This window comes from Opisthocomus hoazin, chromosome 19, assembly GCF_030867145.1.
Source record: "Opisthocomus hoazin isolate bOpiHoa1 chromosome 19, bOpiHoa1.hap1, whole genome shotgun sequence".
Taxonomy (NCBI): domain Eukaryota; kingdom Metazoa; phylum Chordata; class Aves; order Opisthocomiformes; family Opisthocomidae; genus Opisthocomus; species Opisthocomus hoazin.
This window is the reverse complement of record NC_134432.1, coordinates 10,817,286-10,836,219: the sequence shown is the minus strand read 5'-3', so window position 1 is coordinate 10,836,219 and position 18,934 is coordinate 10,817,286. Positions and strand designations below refer to the sequence as shown.

Here is an 18,934-nt window from a genome sequence, read left to right as displayed (position 1 = left end):
TACTGTGTTCTTTCAGTGCTTCCCGTTAATCTCCGTTTTGAAGATCTCTTTCATGTTAACAGATACGTGTATTCTCTCATCTAGTAATGATGCTACTTTTTTTCCTGATGGCTGGACTTTTTTTGACTTCCAGTGTAAGAAGTTGTTCCTAGATGAAGCTGAAGCAGATGGGATGTAATAATTCAAAACAATTTTTTACTTTTAACTTAATATCCTTATTTTGTTTTCCTTTTAAACCCAAAACCAAGTTGTAACGTACTTAATTGTTGATGAGAGCCTGTTAAATTCATGTGATATTGTTTGTTCAACCAAAGTTAATGCATAGAATTATTCTTGTCTGATTAATTTTATATGGATGTATATACACACATCTGCCCACTATTTTTGCTATGCTATTTTTAATATTTAGATTTTCTAAGTATTTAAATGCCTGGGCTTCTAGTATTCTATAAATTACTCAAGTGCTGGTAATGACTACATCATTATTATAGAGCTGAGGTTTGCAGTGCAAGTAGAACTAAAATAATTGCTTCAATCATTTCAAATGTTAGGCTTCAAAATAAAATCAAAGGTTTAATTTTGAGTTTCCTAGGTTTCAAATGTTATTAACAACAGTTAACATTAAAAGGGGCTGTTGTTTGCTTTTTTTAACCCATTAGTAACTAATGTATCTGCTCAGACTTCTCTTCAGCTTTAGTATGCCTTTATTTTGCTTTACCTGGGAATGAATATTTCCTTCATCTTTACTGTGATTTTCAATAATGCCTGTCTTTCAGTCAGTGTTTCCTTTGAAACCTTCAAGGTACGTTTCCTTAGCACTCACTTTTTCAGCACAAAACATAATGAAAACTCAAGTGTATTGCAATTGTAGGCCCTGATGCTCCACTTAACTCTGGTTAGATGGACCTCTGCGTCTATGGAGAGCGTAATTGATGTCAGCAGGGCTCTGCACAGAAGCAGCAGTCTCGGTAGTGGGTCAAATTGCAGGATTGTGGCCTTATTACCACTGGCTCTACATTATCACTTATTATGTAAGATCACCAATAGTTATATTCGAAAGCCTTTCAGTAGGACTGTGATAGCATAACTTTTCAAATAGGATAAAGCTGGGTGATGGGCAATAAATTAAATTAGAATCAAGATGAGACCGTCAAGCGTTGCCACTTCAAGTTGAATTGCTTTGTTAAAATCTGAAAGGAAAAAGCCTTTTGAGTTCACATAGCTACCTCAACTCTTTAACATATAGATAGTAAAATGCCATCAGTGACAGGCTTCTAGAGCCTTTGAGTCTTTCAGTAACGACAAGAGGTGCATATCATGGCATACTACATCCCAGTTAGGTAGTGGGTAAAAGCTTCAGTTGGGATTACAACAAAATGAAATTACTGAGAGGAAGTGCAGCACATCAAATTGAATTGAACTGCCAGAGCTGAAAGGCATCCTCCTCATACATTCAGCTAATTTTTTTGCCAGCTGGTTATTTCTCTATTAACCAAATAGTTGACACTCATGTACTTATCTCAAGCTTTAAAGCATAGGAGATACTGGGATAACCAATCAACTGAAAAATATTTTTAGTAGTAATGTTAATTCTGGTGGGTCCTGAAGTGTTTTACTGACTAGAAGCAGGTTATAAAGGGCAATAACAATTACTTGACTTGCATTTCACAAGCAGCCACATTGAGAGTGTGAGAATGTGGCACTTTTCAGAATATACTGTAACATTACACGTAGCTGTGGGATCTGTAGCATGAATACAGTGCATTATGAGGATTACCTAGGCTGGAGTTTGTCTGACGGAATACACAATTTAACACTTACATTCATACGACTAGCGAAATAAGATCCTCAGAGTAGGATTCATCACCCTTAAGTTTCTAAAAGTTAGACATCTGAAACTGTGCCGGTTACCCAGAGCTTCTCATGGAGGCACTGGAGAGAAACACATCTCTGTGGAGGACAGGGCGTCTCATGTGCAGAGAGGCGTGTAGAGGACGCATTGCAGGAGTTGCTCTCTGGAGGTGCCTGCTTCTCCTCATGGTTACTGATGATTGATCAACACTGGCTCAGTTATCTAAATGTTAGATATGTGAATTTAAGAGGCATGAATCTTCATGCCTATGATCATAAATGGATTCTCAGTTTGTAATCAGAAGCAAAGACTCCAGCCTTATGCTCTAGACTGGCATGGTAACAAACGTATTACCAGACTATTTACGTTACTTTCTGCATTAACCACCGTGGATGAGTTGGTAGAATCTGGTGGTTCTCTTCAATAGTGTCATTAAATGCAACAGAGCATGAACAGAGCTAGACTGAGATATGTGGTAAACCTTCCTACAGTTTGCATTATTTTCAAAGACTAGCAATGTCACAAAATACTCCTGCATTTTGTCCTGTTGGAATTTTATCTGATAGATAAAGACTGCTGGGCATAATTTTGCAATTTTGGTAATGGTTGCCTAGCAATGAGAGGTACTTGTGATGCAGGGCTTTGGATTACTTGGCATTAACCAGAACTGCCTTTTAGTCTGTAGGGATAACCTTCAAAATATATAGGGGAGAAATATCTTTCATAACATGTTTTTCTGCAATTTTTTAAATTGTTCTTGTCTGGAAAGTTTAATCTTTAATGACCTAGAGATGACTCATAAATCATCTTTTATGTATATATTTATAGGTTCTGCAAACATTTTTATCCATGGCTCAGAGCAGCATAATTCCCTGACTTCTGAAATACATTTCCTGAGGAAGCAAAATCAAGTCCTGAATGCAATGCTAGCAAAAGGATCCAGAGGTAAAAATGTAAAACTGTGCTTTACAGGAGTAGACTGCAACTCATTCCAGATCAGAAAACAATAAAATACTAACAGTCCATTCATTAAACTGACTTAACCATTCTTCCTACCCCTGAAATTCCATGCATTCAAACTGAGGTTAAAAATCATAAAGGAGTAACAGTAATGCTCCTTCTTTCTGTTCATTTGTAGCATTTTCCATTTGCTATTCACTTTCATTTCTCCATTCTTCTTTTTGGACTCCTTTCTTTTTAAACATTCTTTTTCCTCTTCCCCTTGGGCCTTTTATTAACATTTTCTTGCTCCTTTTTCCCCATTCGTCCATTCTGAAGCCCTCTTGGGAAAAAAAAAAAGCCATAGAATAGCATTATTGTTGAAAATGAAACCAAGTGATACAGAAGAGTTTCAAAGGGAACTAATTACACTTAGGTTCAGAAGTCTGCTACAAAGGCTTGGCTGGACAGGCCAAGCCATCATCTTTTTGGAAACACTTTAGAAGAGAACAGAGCTGAGGGAAGCTATTTGGAAGTATTTGTAATCTCAGAGATTAGTTTTAAACTTCCCTCATTTTCACACCTGTGAAGAGAAAATATTCTTTTCCCCCCCGAAGTAAACCAACAACTCACCAGCTGGGTTCTTAAAAGCAGCTTAAGCCCCAATTAGGTTCTAAATCTCCAGATTTTCAGACTGTTGGTGTAAAAGCACTGGTGTTTCTTCCAGAGTCGTGTATTCCCTCACCGGTTTTGGTTCATCTTGGTGCTTATCAGTTTGTTCACATTCTACTTTTTTGATTGATATATTCCTGCTTTTGTTTGTTTCCACAGTTGACAATATGATCTGATAATATCAGGGTTTCTGTTTTATAAGACCCATGATGAATAGAACATTGTCGCCTGTGTGTTTTAAAATAATGTCAGGATCTCTGGAGTTTGTGAGATTCTTTTCCTTTTATTCCTGGATGCACTAGAGAAAGAAAAGCCTCTTAGATATCTCCTGTGTGTTTTGGTCTCAGGTGCTTTCTGCCTGTACTCTTAACTTAGCCCCTTCAGTTGTGAAAGGCTGGTGATGCACATTTTTAACAGCACATGGTGATTACCATTTTCATATGCTTTCAACCAGACTCGTGAAGACGTGAGAGTGATTTTCTAACTGTTGGGAGATGGAACGATTCCTCCCTGCTGTTTCTTTGCCAAGATTGCCTCCTCCTTTTCCAATGTTAAGCACAGGGTCACAAAATACGTGGGGTCCCCAGAAGCCGCCCTGATTGCAGCTGTCTTAAAATGCTGAGTTGCCTCTCAGCGATTCTTTGTCATAGAACCAGTTTGGGGAAATAGCTGGTGCTGGAGAAAGAAGGACTCATACGATACGTTTGGCAGATGAACGGATCTGGGAAGGAGAGGACAGAGGGATTTCTGTGTGACAAAGAGGAATGTGGATGCAGCATGCCCTTGAACAATCCCACTGAGTTCTCTTCTTCCTAAAGAGAAGTTAAATGCAGTATTTTCTGAGGATTGGCAAAATTCATGTGCCTGCTTTAGGATCCCGCTGCCACTAGTTGCTGAATACTATCCTTCTGGCCAAATTCAGAGGTTTTGGGGTCATTTGGCATAGAAGGCTGTACACAGGCTTTTTTTGAGCCTTTGTGAATCCTGGTGGTTAAATATTGCACATTACAGAAAATGCATCTAGCAAAAGTCATTAGAAAATTGAAATACTGAAATCCTAAAACTCACAAGAGCAGCTGTTATTTTCTGACAGTCTCTGAAAAAGCTAGTTTTGTTAAAAAGCATAGCCTTAGTGGGTTGTGGGCATTGCAAATACCTTGTGTTTCTTCTTGTTTCAGATAAACAAAAGGAAAATGAAAAGTTAAGAGAATCTCTTTCTAAAAAGAATGCAATCATTGAGCATCTTCATGAGGATTATGAATGCATCAAAAAAGAAAATGAAAGGTTGCAAAAACAAATTGGTCAAAAGGAAGATGACATCAGATATCTGACATGTCAAGTTTACAGCAGTCGTAATGAGTTAAACAGGTATTGATTCTGTCCACAGTTAGACATTCATTTAGAGAAGAAAATTGTCAATGTGACAAGCATGTGTTTAGCCATAGCTATTAACATTAACGAGGTGTGTAGTTATATTCAAAAGGCAAGGGAAGAATTGCAGAGGAAAAGGGAATGGATTTTAGATTTTGAAACAAAATATAAGAATTTAACTTTTAACTTAGCCTTTTATTGGAACTTAACAGGTTGCAAACAGAAATTGATTTAAAGCAACATCAGGTCTGCGAGAATGAGAAGTTACTGCAGTCACTCCGAACCGAGATCAAGGTTTATGAAAATCTGGAAGAAGCAAGAAGGAAAAGGACAGGTATAAATGCAGAATTGTTTCTGTACCTTTAGCCCTGGCAACCCTTTTCTCTCTGAATACGATCTTGTCAAAGGACAGGAGGGCTAGGTCACTGTTTCTTTGTTTCTTCTTGTGTCTGCGATGCAAAGTAGAACTGACAACTTGATGACAAGATGCTACTTTCTGCTTAGGAGTGTAACTGCAAGGTTGAGATGTGTGGTATGGTCTGACTAGGCACACCCAAGTTTCTTCAGCTGAGCTGAAGATAAATACTGAAGATTCAGTGGCTCAGGCTGAGCCACTGAATGAAGCCATGAAGCTGCATGGGGATCTTAGATATTTACTTGTCATCTAAAGACATGCTTCTGCGTCCTCACAGGTAGTGCTTACTCAGGTAGCTTGTGCTTTCTCTTGCCTGAATATGAGGGTAGTGTCTTCTCCCTAGGACTGGGGAGAAGTGCTGGCGTGGCTTTCTGAATGGGACTTCTAATAATTTCCAATCCGCTTTCCTGTCATGAAAGGTGGGGGTTGGGAATGAGACTTGCATGGGTTCTTCCTACCCTTTTTAAGGAAACTGCATCACCATGCAGCTGTTGGTGTGGTTAGGTCAAAAAGTGGAATGCTGTTCATTGCTGCATACTCGTTACAGGATCCAGCATATTTCCCACTGGAAGTTCTTGTAAACGTTGATTATTTTTCTCCCTGCTACTTTAAATAATATGCCCTGCCATCACAGTATTTCGTGCCTAGCTGCAGCATCAGAGCCCTGTTGTTATAAGGCTTTAAGCCAAAGCTGGCTCAGGGATGGCCGTAAGTCTCCTTGCAGAACTGGTAATGTAATTGGAGTAGCAGCACCCTCCTCGTGCGGCTGAGCCCTTCCCACTGTCGGGAGAACAGTTTGATTTCAGCGTGAAAGAATACATGGAATTGTTTGTGTACTGACCTCCTTTTATGAAAAGACGAACGCAGCCCTGGCTCTTTTCAGGTTCAGATTTGTTCATCTGGTTGCCAGGTGATCACTATTTTCTTTTTTATTCTGTGTATAAAATTAAACTCCCAGTTCTACTCCATCCCTCCTCTACACTCCGAGATTACCCATTCCTTTTTCTTTGTCCAGACTGTGCATTAATGCACTTAAAATTTTGTAAATCCTCTTCATTCCCTTTTTATTATATCTTTTTGCTTTTGGCATGAGACTTATTAGCTTTTATGGACAAAGTGAAAAATAATTTTAATCTCTTTAAATCTTTCAAGGGTAGAAGCAATAAAAACATGTTTTTTTGTCAAACCATTATCTTAATGCCGTTTGTAGTTAATTCTAAATATTGAGGATAAAGCCGGCTATAATTTACTTGCTCAGCATTCTGATAATGGCTAATATTATTTTAATTGTTAAAGATGTTAAGTGTTTCTTTTGAAATTGTCTCAGATACCAGATGTGATGCGTCAGAAGAATTCCGAAAAGATCAGAATAATCCACTTGACTTACATGAACTATTGACTGAAATACAGAGTTTGCGAGTGCAGCTTGAAAGAAGCATCGAGACAAACAAGTCTTTGCATGAAAAATTAGAGGAACAGCTTTCAAAAGAAAAGAGAGAGGAAGTGGGATCTGTGTCAGCTGTGAATATCAACTATCTTTTCAAACAAGAATCTCAGCATTATGCAGCAATGAATGGTACTATGCCGTACATGCTTTTGTTATACAGTAGAACCTGCGCCTTGTTCTTTAAAAATGCTGTTAAAGCCTCGTACAACATCAGCTGTACGTTTGGGAGCTGCCCATCAGCCTTTCAAATCCCTCTCCTGTTAGAGCTGTTAGTGCATGGGGAGGTGAAATGCCCGCTGCACTGTCTTATAGCCTCCAACTGCCACTTCTTTTTCGTTCGAGAAAAGCATTTGCAGACAGTCTCTGGGGTGGAAGGATGCCTACATTAAATTGCCATGAATTTTGCTTACCTGGGGGTTCTGTTTTTGAGGCAGAGCTCTATAGTGTTTGCTAAGGCTGACTGTGTATTACTTATGATCAGTAAGTGCACTAAATGGTCTTTGTATAAATCAGTTGTCCCCTTTTTGCCCTTGAGGAATATTTTACCTTTATTTCAATCACTGTTAAGTGATACTGTTTTAGCAGATCAGGGAAAACGTAGTATTTACACTCAGGGTTAGATTATTGTCCCAATATAGATGTACATGGGATGCAGAGGGCACAAGAATGTTCTTCCTTGCTGCTAAAATGTTCTGCACAGTGGCAGCTTTCCATGCTTACAGCATAAAGCCACCTCTCCTGCTGCCTGTACAGGTGTACATTGTGTGACGGGAACCAATAATGATGGGGCTTTTTGGGTCCATACACTTCACCTGAACGTACATACGTAAATCTTATGCAGCACAGAGAGCGAGCAGCACCAGTCAGAGGGTTAGTGTGAGTGGTTTTCTACCACCTTACTTCTTTTGTGGGTTCATCATGTCCAATCAGAATTGGACTTCAGCTGAAATACATAATGAGCATAACTTGACGCTACTCTGTACAAGTAAGAAAGATGCGGAATGTAGCAAATAATATTTATGGGCTGCTACCATTCTCTGTGCACTTTATACTTGAACACTAAACTAAAGTCATGTGCTGCATATGGGGCTGGTTCCTTAGGGTCAGTCATGAGCAAATAGGTGTGGAACAGCTGTTGTGGGGAACCTGTACCACCAGTATCCCCAAATCGCATTGGTTCCTGCTGAGTTTCTAGATGAAATCGTAGATATTGCTTTTGACCTGCATCAGCCAGAGTGGTTAGGAGCTGAAGAAGCTCATTGAGAAAATGGTGAATAGAGTTGTAATGGCTTGGTCTGAGATGCATCAGAAAGACTCCTTGGAACGTCAACAGCTGAAGTTGTTAGCTTTCTAGATGTACTGAGTAGTCTTTACTGATAGGTACTTGGAGAATTTGGGAGGTCTGAAGAGGGGGAATATAGATATGATCTTGAGTGTGGTGTGGCTGTGGACAGTGTCATACTTTTTGTGGCGTTAATGGGAAGCTTACATTTGTTGATGAGAACACCTTCATCAGGATGTATTTTAGATTTTCTGAATGTGACTTGATTTTGGGAGATATCTAGAACTGTGGAAAGATGCTAAAAAGATTAATGTAGGTAAATACTGAAAGATACGTGGTGTGGTACTAGAAAATTAGCTGTGTTTCCCTGCTTCTTGAGTCCAAGTGCAGCATCAGCAAAAAAAAAGGAACCGAAGTAAAGCCTAGAAGTTTTTTTTAATGCATGTTAACTTCTACTGACATACTTTTCCTTGTCCTGTTTTTGTGTATAGAAAATCTTTGCAAATGCCCTGCTACCAGCAGAAACATTTGTGAGCAGAAACATGGACATTGCATTTTGCTAGCGAAAACAGGTATATCCAGAAGTGCGTGTTATCAGTGTCCTAGACTTGCTGTTTGAGAGAAGTCCAGTGTCAGTTCTACCTGTAAGGATAAAAATAGTTAAATGGTCTTTCTGTCCCAGGTACGCACTCAGCCTCTAGAGACGATTTAGATTGCACTTCCCACTGCAGCAGCGCTTCATCTTCCAGTACGGCGTGTACCCCGCGTCTTGTGCCTGGACATCGTATGTGGGCAGACAAAAACGGGCGCCACGTCCTTGGCTTGATCGAGGATTATAATGCTCTGCGGAAACAGATTTCAGAAGGGCAACAGGTTTTATCAGAAATGGAGATTTCTTTAGGAGAGGTCACTGGTATGAAACTGCAGGAGTCTGGAATAAAGGTAAACAGTGAAGGCTGTTAGAGGATGGTGAATTTTGCGTAGAGGTGCAAAATGTGTACATTACAAAAGCAAAGAACTAGGTTAATGGTGCAGCAGGCACCATTGACTGAATAGCTCCGTCAGGACACCTCAGCCTTGACAGTCCAACTCTAATCTAGATACAGGCACATATTTGTGATTCTGGGTGAATGAGTCTACGGGTAAATTAGTTGATTCTGGTCCTTTAATAAGCACTCTCACTTTTACTTGCAACTTGAAATGTGGTGAAACTACTTGCTTTTACTATGGAAAATGATGATAGTTACACTGGAAATGATAAAAAAGCCAAACAAAAACAACAACAGAAAACCCCAGGTAAAACTCTGAAATGCTTTAGAAAGGGCTATGTATCAGTAACCTAAGGATAAAAATAATTAAGGACATTTTCTTGTAATAAAGCCTTGGGATATACCCAGGAAATATGAGACAGTTAAAAGAAATGTGATATACAGCTGAAACATTCCCTACTTACTCGTATTCAGCCCTTTAGTAACACCAGGTGATAACTGTATGTTACGTGAATGGTTGAAAAATTACATGTAATGCTTTCCTGCCTTGGAGTGGGAAAGTAAACTAGGTGACTAATGAAGGTCCTTTTCACCCATATGATTTTATGATAATATAAAACGTAAACAATATTCTCACTGCTCTTCAAAAACCAGAAGGTCTTAACTTCACGGATTAATTTGCACTACTGATTTTTCTAGTTATAATTAGTAAAGCTATTGAACATGCAGTCTTCAGCAATTCTGAAATTCTTTTTGTGATATCACATGTGTGCTCACACAATAAAATGATGTCTGAATGACACTTAAGACTCTCTGAAGTATCACATATTTTCAAATGACCTAGTTAAGGTGCTGATAATGACTGAAAAAGTAATCTCTGTAAGTTTTTAACTTGTTTTGTTGTTGTAAAGATAAAAGCAGCAAGTTTCACAATTTGCAGTTCCCTATCAAGTTTTACATCGCTGAAGTTTCAAACTACTTAGCAAATGGGATATTTCATGTGACAGGAGGATTCTGGTTAGATAAGAATGCTAAAGAAGTGTTCAAATGATATGCTGCATGGGGCAGGAGCTCTGAATGCGTTTCTTTCATTACCCTTCCCCCTTCCGTATTGCCATTGCTTTGGTAATTCATTTGCTCCCCTTGCATTCTTTTGCTCCTTTATTTCACATTTATGCAATTTCTTCAATTTGGTTTTCTCATCTGTCAGCAGAGGAAAACATTTTATGTGTGTCCTGATAGTTATTTTAGCATTAAATGGAACAGTTTAAAGGGTCTGCTAAGGAAGAAACATCTATATCGCTCTAAATTGATGTCTGTAATCATTTGACTTTCAAATAAGGTGACACGAAATGCAAGTGGAGAAAGAAAAGATTTGCCCACTATTACCATGTGGCGTAGCAAATCGAGAAAATATAATCTATTATTAATCGTGGTTATTGATTAGGATAAATCCCCTCCCTTCCTGAAATTCTCAGATAATGCATAATTCAGCAGTCTTGGTAAACTAACAAATTAGCTTTGGTGGCACACAATAGCTGTGTACATCATCTTAAATATGAAATCATACCAACTGGATTTAAACCATTAATTAAGAGTACATTTTCATAATGTTTTAAGCATAAAATTTAACACGTCTTTAATCCTATGATACAGGTACCAGACCAGGCATCACTGCACAGCTTTTCTGCAAACATTCACACAGTACAACAGATTTTAGAAGAGGCTGCACGTCTACTGAAACTCCTCTGGAGAGTTTCCCTGCCGCTGAAAGCCGTACACGGTACTACTCATGGCACTCAGGTACTATTATGTTTCATTTGGGGTTTTTTGTTTTTTGGGGGGTGTTTTTAACTGTTGTAATGTCTGAAGGAAGATGTGCCAGTTAGGAACATGTCATTTGGGAAAGTCTTTTGAAAATAATGAACCCAGGAGGCCCAGTCTCTGGACGCATGGCTTTAGGCAGCTCTCATCACTGAGGGCTGAGGCTGAATGTGTGCTGGCCTGCTGTCCCGATCGTATTGTATACCAGGGTGTTTATTTACGAAATACTTTGTATTACAGATGTAATCTGTGACCCTGTAACGTGACATTCAGGAAACCTAGGCAGGTGTCAAACGTTCAATTTCAACAAGAAAAGGTTTGGACTCCATGTTATAGAACCAAATTCAATTTGATTATGTATACGAGTAACAACAGAAACTTCAGCAACTTTGATGTAATCTGAGCTACATTTTCCTTTTATGTTTTTGATCCCTAAACTGTAAAATAGGATGCTTTTGAAGAGTGTGACCAAACCTCGAGACAAGTTTTATAACTTTTTAACTAAAAAGGATTGCACTATGCAAATGAATGGAAGTAAACTGAATGGGGAATGAATTATCTGTTCTGTCATAACACCACACTCAGTAATGAAACTGTTTCAAACTCACACTTTAGAATAAATCTAAAGTGTTTTCACTGAGGTTTTTGTATGTGTTTCTTAAGGGAGGCAGAATATTGCTGGGGAAAAAAAACCACTTTAGGAAAGTAAACATTTTATATATAATTTTAATAACATTTTTATTGTTATGGTCTGGCATCCTTGAATGTGTAAAGTCACAAAAGCAGTAAGAATGAACTGTGCTGTCTAGTATACTTCACTGATGTTTCAGCTCCCTATTTGGGATGTCTTGATAAGTGTGTATACTTCCATTTTTATCCTTATGTGTATATTCTGTATAGACAGCTACGTGTTAGCCCTGGTTGCAGGCTCTGAACATATCATGCACACACACACAGGTCTTTCAGTGTACATGCCATGCATCTAATGCTTTACTGTCACACTGATCTAAACCTTCTTGATCTGGATCAGTCACTTCTCAAAATCTGACCTCCATGTGTGGAGGATCTGAGTTCCCAGGACTGCACCTAGTTAGAGTTAATAGAATCTTTTCTAGAGTTTGTTATCCAACATCCTGAGATCTTAAGGACATTTGATTGCTTCTGATGTCTTAAATGTAGTATATGAAAGAATATCTCTCGAAGCCTGATTCTAAAAGATACTGACTGAGCATTCGCTGCCTTCTTTTCAGTCCCACAGGAGGTGTGAGTAATCAGTTCTTCTGACGAGCTAAATGCTAGGGGTGAATTCCAGAAGACATTATTAGTTAACAAGTGGCACAGCAAGAAGAAAAATGTACGAGCTTAAGTTTGCATGAGGATCCAGATCAGTGATACCGGCAGAATTTCAGAGCTACTCATAGTCCTGTTTTAAAAGATACTGACCGTAACTTAGTTGGAATTGGTGGTGAAAACTGAACCTTGAATAATGACACTATCAAATTATTTTGCAATAGAAGTATCCCGGTCATCCGTACAATGCCTTGCAGCCCTTTGATAAAGGCAGCATCAACTATTAATAGAGCACTGGAGAGGAAAGCTGGAAGTTCTGAACCGGCAGACAGGATACTTGCTGATCCCATAGCACTGACCTTCGTTATATTTTCTAGATGAGGGGAAAAAAAAAAAAAAGAGAGGAATGGAAGTTGAAAAACAAAAATAGCCGCTGGTGTTAAAAATTTACTCAGACTAGCAGAAAAATTACTTGCACTAAAAGTCAGTGAAGAATTGTAGTTGTCTCTTTGCAGATGTCGTAGAACCGTTCGTCACTGGGGGTGGGAATGTGGAAGGACAGGCACTCAGTGCTTTCACTCCTTTATGTTGTTCATACTCTAAGGAAGCTTGAGGGCTCTTGTGCAAAAGTATTTAGCCATTAACCTGTACAGTTCTTTTATGTAATGCTTTAATATAATATTTTCTTCTCTCAATTTAGGATGAAGGAATGAAAGCAGAAATATTTCGGTTACGTAAGAAACTATCCGAGCAAGAGAAGAAGTTACATAGCACAGTGAAACGCTTGCACTCCACAAACCAGCTGAAGGAAAACATGGAGAAAGTCATCATTGATCAGTGTAAGTGTATGCTTTATTGCGGGTTCTTCTGTTATTTTATAGTCTATGGCTACCTTTACAATTGGGGAAACAACACAATGAATATCAGCACCCGTTCTTTTGCATTGCCCTGACTGACGTTTCCTTGTGCGCACTCACAATTCGTGAGGCTCAGACTGCACGGAACTGCTGCAGCCTCATTCAGATGGAAAGAAGCTGCCCAGCTACAAAAGGCTGCATAGAAGAACATGAGAAGCATTTCATGGTTTTACACAACTGACTGATAATGTGTCAATCTGTGCAGCTGCCGCTAATTGCCACTAATTACTTGAGTTATTCCATTTCAGATATTTCCATTCCACAACAGTTTTCTATCCTACAACAGCTCCTGACAGAGGCAAAGTTACTACTGCTGTAGACCGTTCCAGCCAAAGTTTTTGACATTGCCTTGCTCAAAATTGTGATTTTGCCTCAGTCTTGATAAATGTGGAATCAGGCTTTTAGATTTTCTGAGGTACCTGTCTGCTGCGCGTGTTGCACTAGATAGCTGAGTACTGGGAAAAGCCAAAGCAGCAGCAAAGGAGTTTTTTCAATGCTCTACACCAGACTGAGAAGTGCGAGGGAACAGAAGGCTCAGAACAAGAGAAACAACAGCTTACTATGAGTCATTTTTTAAAGAAAAATTAGGACATGCTGTGAAATGATATTTTGCTCTTCGCAGCCGTATCTAGAAAATTATCTGGAAGCATGAAAACAAGTGGGACGTGGGCTATATTGTAGCGGTGTTAAGCCAGGTGACTGTTTTAAGAGATCCATCTCTTCTGCTCTAATCACTCATCAGAAGAGATCTGAAGGGAGCTAAGGTCTGCTCTACCTTCATGCTATGGCAACAAGTATATTGTGGGAGGAGGATTTAATTTTCTTCTTGAAAAAAAATGTATCCTTACCTTCTCTTAAGAGGTGGGACTAAATGACTAATTAGTCTGTGCTGGAATGGGACTTGTGTTACCAGTAATTCATCTACACTGTACAATGGTACACATCATACAGAGTTATGAAAATGGCCATAATACCATGTTACTCAAGTCATTTAAATGCAACGTAGAGGATTAAATGTTATTTTACTCCATAGCCTGTAATTTTTCTATCTAAGATACATGTATCTCCTGCCTGCTGATTATTACTTTTTTTTAAGCATTTATGGGCTGGTTTTTGGTCACTTCTTTCGGAATTGTTGCATTAAATGATGTTCAAGTTAACTTATATTAAATCCAAAATTATGTTTTGTTCAGGTTTTAAATTTCAGTAGCTCACTTTGGGATTGTCATATAAAAATCAAAGCTATTCTATTACATCTGTCCAAGTAATATCCCTGGGGCAGATTTGCTGGTTTAGTTTGGTCAGTTCCTAGTCCCAGTGACATCTCAGACATACCGGGTAATTTCAGTAGGGCTGGGCAGAGTATAAAGCAGCAGAGGTTTTACCCTTACGGCCAAAATGTTATCCCCACAGCCACTCCACCCACCCATACTTTCAAAAAGAAAACGGTGCATGGCCCTCTTATTTTGCTCACTCCTTTTCAGGGCATTCAGCTTCATCTGAACCAGGTCCTACGGAAACAAAGCCTGCGTTTTCTGACATCTCCTTAATGCAAAGTACTGCCTGGCTAGCAGCAGCTTCGCTATTAGTGTCACATCCTCTAAATTCTCTTCATGTACTGAATTTAATATTTTTGATTTAGAAAAATCTAGTTTGCCAGGTGAAATGACTTTACTAGTGGAGTTCTTTACGAGCAGAGAGCACTCTGCTACACAGAAGGACCCAGATATGATTTTCTGTAAGTTTCATTGATTATGGGAATTATGGATGTCAAGTTACGTTTGCCTTAAAGAACAATTTCAGAAATGTTTCTAAATTGCATCTGTACACAAATTCCTGACGAAGCACACAGCAAAACTGATGGATCATACAAAGCTGCTGGGTTTTGTTAGGATGCTTACACTTGTTTTTTGTTGTTTCTTCCTTTCTCTGTTTGCTGGTAAGAAAGCAAAGGCACCGTAAGAGGTGACCTTGCGTTCCTTCATTCTCCAAACAGCCTGTTAGCTGGCCACTCCGCTGAGGATATTCAAGTTCCCTTTGTCATTTAGCTGAGCATTCCTAAATATATTTAGAGGCAGAGACTGGAACATTCTTGTGGCTCAGAGTCTTCTGTGTGCTTTCTCTGGCAAGAGAACTCATTGCTTATAAACCTCATCTGAACCTCTGAACATGTAACAATGCAGTGCCAAATTGCAGTAATCTGCCAAGGGTGTAATTATCTCATGACAGCTATACCCTTGGAGTTGTTGGGTTCTTATTATTGTAATGAAAAATCTTTATTATGGCTAAATTGTTTATTTTTGAGACTGGAATGTTAAATTGGTACTTGTGAATGGTATTTTTCAGCAGTTATGGAGCTGACAGAGATTAGAGAATCCCATATTTAACCTGACATTTCTAAATATCAGTTTTGTTTAGAAGCATCCCCTCCTCCGTTCACAGGTCTCGCGCTGTCCCCACAGAGCCAGACTAGCTGGATGAATAGAGAAAACTTGGAACCCTTCAGAGCAAGCCACTGACGTGATTTCCCCTAAGCATATCTAGGTTACTTTGTCCTTGAACTGCTGGAGGAGCTGGCTGACTTCTTTTGCCATCTGTCCTCCTCCCAGCCCATCGTCTCCCATAACCTCTCCACTGCACAATTTTTCTCCCTCGCCTGCTAACCACCCCCACCAGCCCGAGTAGGCTACCTGGTAGATCAAATTGTAGTTAGCTCATGCTTAAAATTAACAGAAAGTCTGTCTTTGATTAAGAGAACCAGGTCATCAGTATCACAGGGGGCTGTTCATACCTGTCATGTTAAATGTAGTGATGAGCTAGGTGTGGTTTCAGATCTATCCTTCTTGGTATGGTTGAAAACTTTAAAACCAGTTCCCTGATGTTTCGATCTGCAAAGCAGATGGTGCGCTAGATGGACCGTGGGCTGGGGTAGGAAATGGCACTGCTTCGGACCAGCCCGGCGGTCCTGAGCGAATCCTCCTGCTCTTCCCTGACTCTGATTGTAGGGCCTTGCCCCGTGGTCGCGGGTCACTGCGGCTGGAGGTTTGCGCATCAGCCGGAGCGCCTGGATGGGAGGAACGGTTCTGGGCTGGTGGTGAGAAAGCTGAAGTGGTGGTAGGGGGCTGTGTGTGCTTGCCTGGGCGCTGCCCATCGCGTAGATGTGAGTTCATGCGTTATTTAATATTTGGTCGTAAGACTTGAATACAGGGACTATAGAAAGATAGTGCAGTATTCTTCTTAATCTCCTCTTTCTTTCCAGTGGTTTTAACTCATGATGTCTTGAAGAAGGCTAGAGGAAACCTGGAAGTAAGTAAAAATTTTTCCTTGCATTTAATTCCTTGGTATATATTCATTAGAAATATGCATTGCTGCGTCAGCAGTATTTTGCAGAATTGGTTGGATTTGCTTTAGGTTTGCTGCTTAATCCAGTCTGGGTGACAGCAGTTTAGCATGATAAATATTCTGCAATGTTTGAGGTTTAAATCAGAGTTTTATAACTGACCACGTAAACAGCTAAACCCTCTCCTTTCTGATGCTTTCCCTAGATTAATATTCATGTCTGTCGTCATCTTCCAGTAGTTTATTTTCAGCAGATCACAGTCCAATAATGTGTCTGCTGAAAAAGTTCACAGAAGGCACCCTTATTTAAAGCTTGTGTATGTGTTAATAACTGGGGCTGCTTTTTTTTTTTTTTAATGTAGACCCAATAGGCAAAGCTTTTGCAAACAGCTGTTTGCTAATGCAGTGTATTAAATTAGTTTGAGTGTTTAAGTAATCACTGTTCAGATTTGATTTCTCCCAGAAGGTTCAGGCTTTGCTCCCAGAAGGATGCAATACACCTCTTGACTCCGAAATCCCATCCTTCTCACCACTCCACTCTGAATGATTGTGCACTGCCCAGCCCCGCCTTGAGTTTTTCTCTAACCTTGTCCGTGAATCTCTTCTCCCTTCTCCTCAGCAGAACTCCCCAAGCAGCTGCTGTACTCGTGCCTCAGCCCTACCTGAGTTAGAAAGTGATGACATTAAAAACTCTTTCTGCTTACGGAAGTCTTGGCACTTTAATTTGAAGATTTGCTGAACGCAGACGCTCCTATTTGCAGTGTTACGGCCCTGGGGTAGGGACAAGTTGTGTGCATTGGAAGTACTGTGAAATAGTAATAATTACTGCTTTTCTAACCAGGTCCCGCCAGCCGAGAATCAAAACTCACCTTCCTGTACCAGCAAAAAGAGGATTCTCTGAAGGAGAACGTTCCACTAGTAAAGACTGGTCCTGTGAGTTATTTGCTTCTTTATGCCTTACTATTTATTGGTGTAAAAATGTTTATTCAGCTCTTTTAATGGAATCAGCCTTTGACCAAAAAAAGAAAATAAACAAAAAAGAAATCTTTTGGTAAATAACTTATTTAACATTTTCTGTAATGTAAAAAATTGGTTTTAATATTTATTACAGAAGCAAGGTACTGGAGGTATTGAAGAAAAATCCAGATTTTTTTTTTAAAGTTGGCTCATTTGAAATTTTGTATTTGTACTTGTCGTGTTATAAAACTATTTGCTGTTCTAGTCAAACAGGTCCTGAAAGAATCAAGAACGTGATCCACCTTCCAAACTGTTTCTCTATTGCTAGAAGAATGTAGGTTAAAAAAAATTTTTTTAAAATTTCTGCCGGTTGTCATTGTTTTCTAGCAATATGAGAAATATTCAATATTTTAAAGCATTTTAAACATATCTGGAAGATTCTTCTGGAAGCTGCCTGATGCCGAGCTTTCTTACTGCCCTATTAGAAGCTTAGATTGATGCTAGGTCTGAAAATATTACTTGGAATCAGACAATTAAAACGAAAAATGATTACCAGTGTGTTTGTGGTATTTTGTTGGAAGCACCAGACCGTGAGCACTGACCCGACAAAGCAGCCCCCTCGGAGTGCAGCAGCCGCGGTGCTGAGGCAGGTGGAGCCCGGGGCCGGGGAATGTGCCTTCCAGGAGCCGTAACTGCAAGACATCGTGCTGTTGGCAGGACATTGGCGTCACCCCCTCGCCCTCCCCGGGAGCTGTGCAGGGGACAGGCAGCCACGTGAGGGACACAGCTGAGCGGTTTTGAAATCAGTTTTTCTGCTAAAAGCTGTGAAAATGATTCTTACATTTAAATAACGCCTTTACTATGTTTTTTTAATCTCCCGTGTTGACACAGGTAATAGAGGTGTTTTGGCAAGGCCAGAGAACACCGGCATGAACCAGGCCACGTCGCGCTGCCCTTGTGCTCCGCTCATCCTGCCCGGTGCCGCCTCGGGTTTGCCTTCAGCTGGGGCTGCCTGGCCCTCGTTTCGCAGCAGCGCTGACCGCCTGCAGCCTGCTCCCAGTGACACAAAGCGAACCGGGAAAACAGTTTAGTTTAACCCTAACAAGACCATAATTTAAAGTGATTCTGCATTACAAGAGTAGACTTTATGGTGCAGTCGTGGCTTTATCAAACTAAATGAATTTCAGGCAAAATGGGATATTTTTATTTCCCCCCAAACTGATGCTGTCCCCGTTACACAGGATAACTTGCCCTCGTCAGCCAAGGAGGTTGGCACCGGGTCTGGGAAACCTCGGCACGGGGCTGTGGTTGGATTGGGTCCTTGGATACTGCACTTGCGAGAAAAAACAACGTGTAATAGGCCTGCACAAAAAACGGATCTGTGCTCACTGCAACATGGCTGCAGGTGGCCCTCGCTTGCACCCGCGGAGCTGGCCAAGATCCAGGGGCCGTGCTGACTGCTCCGGTAGGTCACGCGCAAGGTGTAGAGGTGAGGACAACTCCGAGTAGCTCCCCTCCTTCCACTAAAGCCTTGGGGCGTTCAGATTAGTTTCCCAGCAGGTTGATGATGTCCAGCCAGCTCGGACTCCCACAAAGACACGCTCAGTCCCTTTGCCTCTGAAGTGCAGCCTGATACGAAA

The 18,934-nt window shown here is 40.2% G+C and overlaps 1 protein-coding gene across 1 annotated transcript in view; it reads left to right on the top strand.

The window, feature by feature from the left end:
* Positions 1-17,844, top strand: part of CDK5RAP2 (CDK5 regulatory subunit associated protein 2) — an 83,180-nt gene extending 65,336 nt beyond the window's left edge. The window contains 10 exon segments of the mRNA XM_075439263.1: positions 2,681-2,797; positions 4,642-4,831; positions 5,047-5,168; positions 6,577-6,825; positions 8,470-8,550; positions 8,661-8,920; positions 10,624-10,770; positions 12,782-12,920; positions 16,258-16,304; positions 17,179-17,844. Coding sequence (XP_075295378.1) covers positions 2,681-2,797; positions 4,642-4,831; positions 5,047-5,168; positions 6,577-6,825; positions 8,470-8,550; positions 8,661-8,920; positions 10,624-10,770; positions 12,782-12,920; positions 16,258-16,304; positions 17,179-17,238 — 1,412 coding nt within the window. The 3' untranslated portion in view covers positions 17,239-17,844.
* Positions 17,845-18,934: the final 1,090 nt, after the last annotated feature.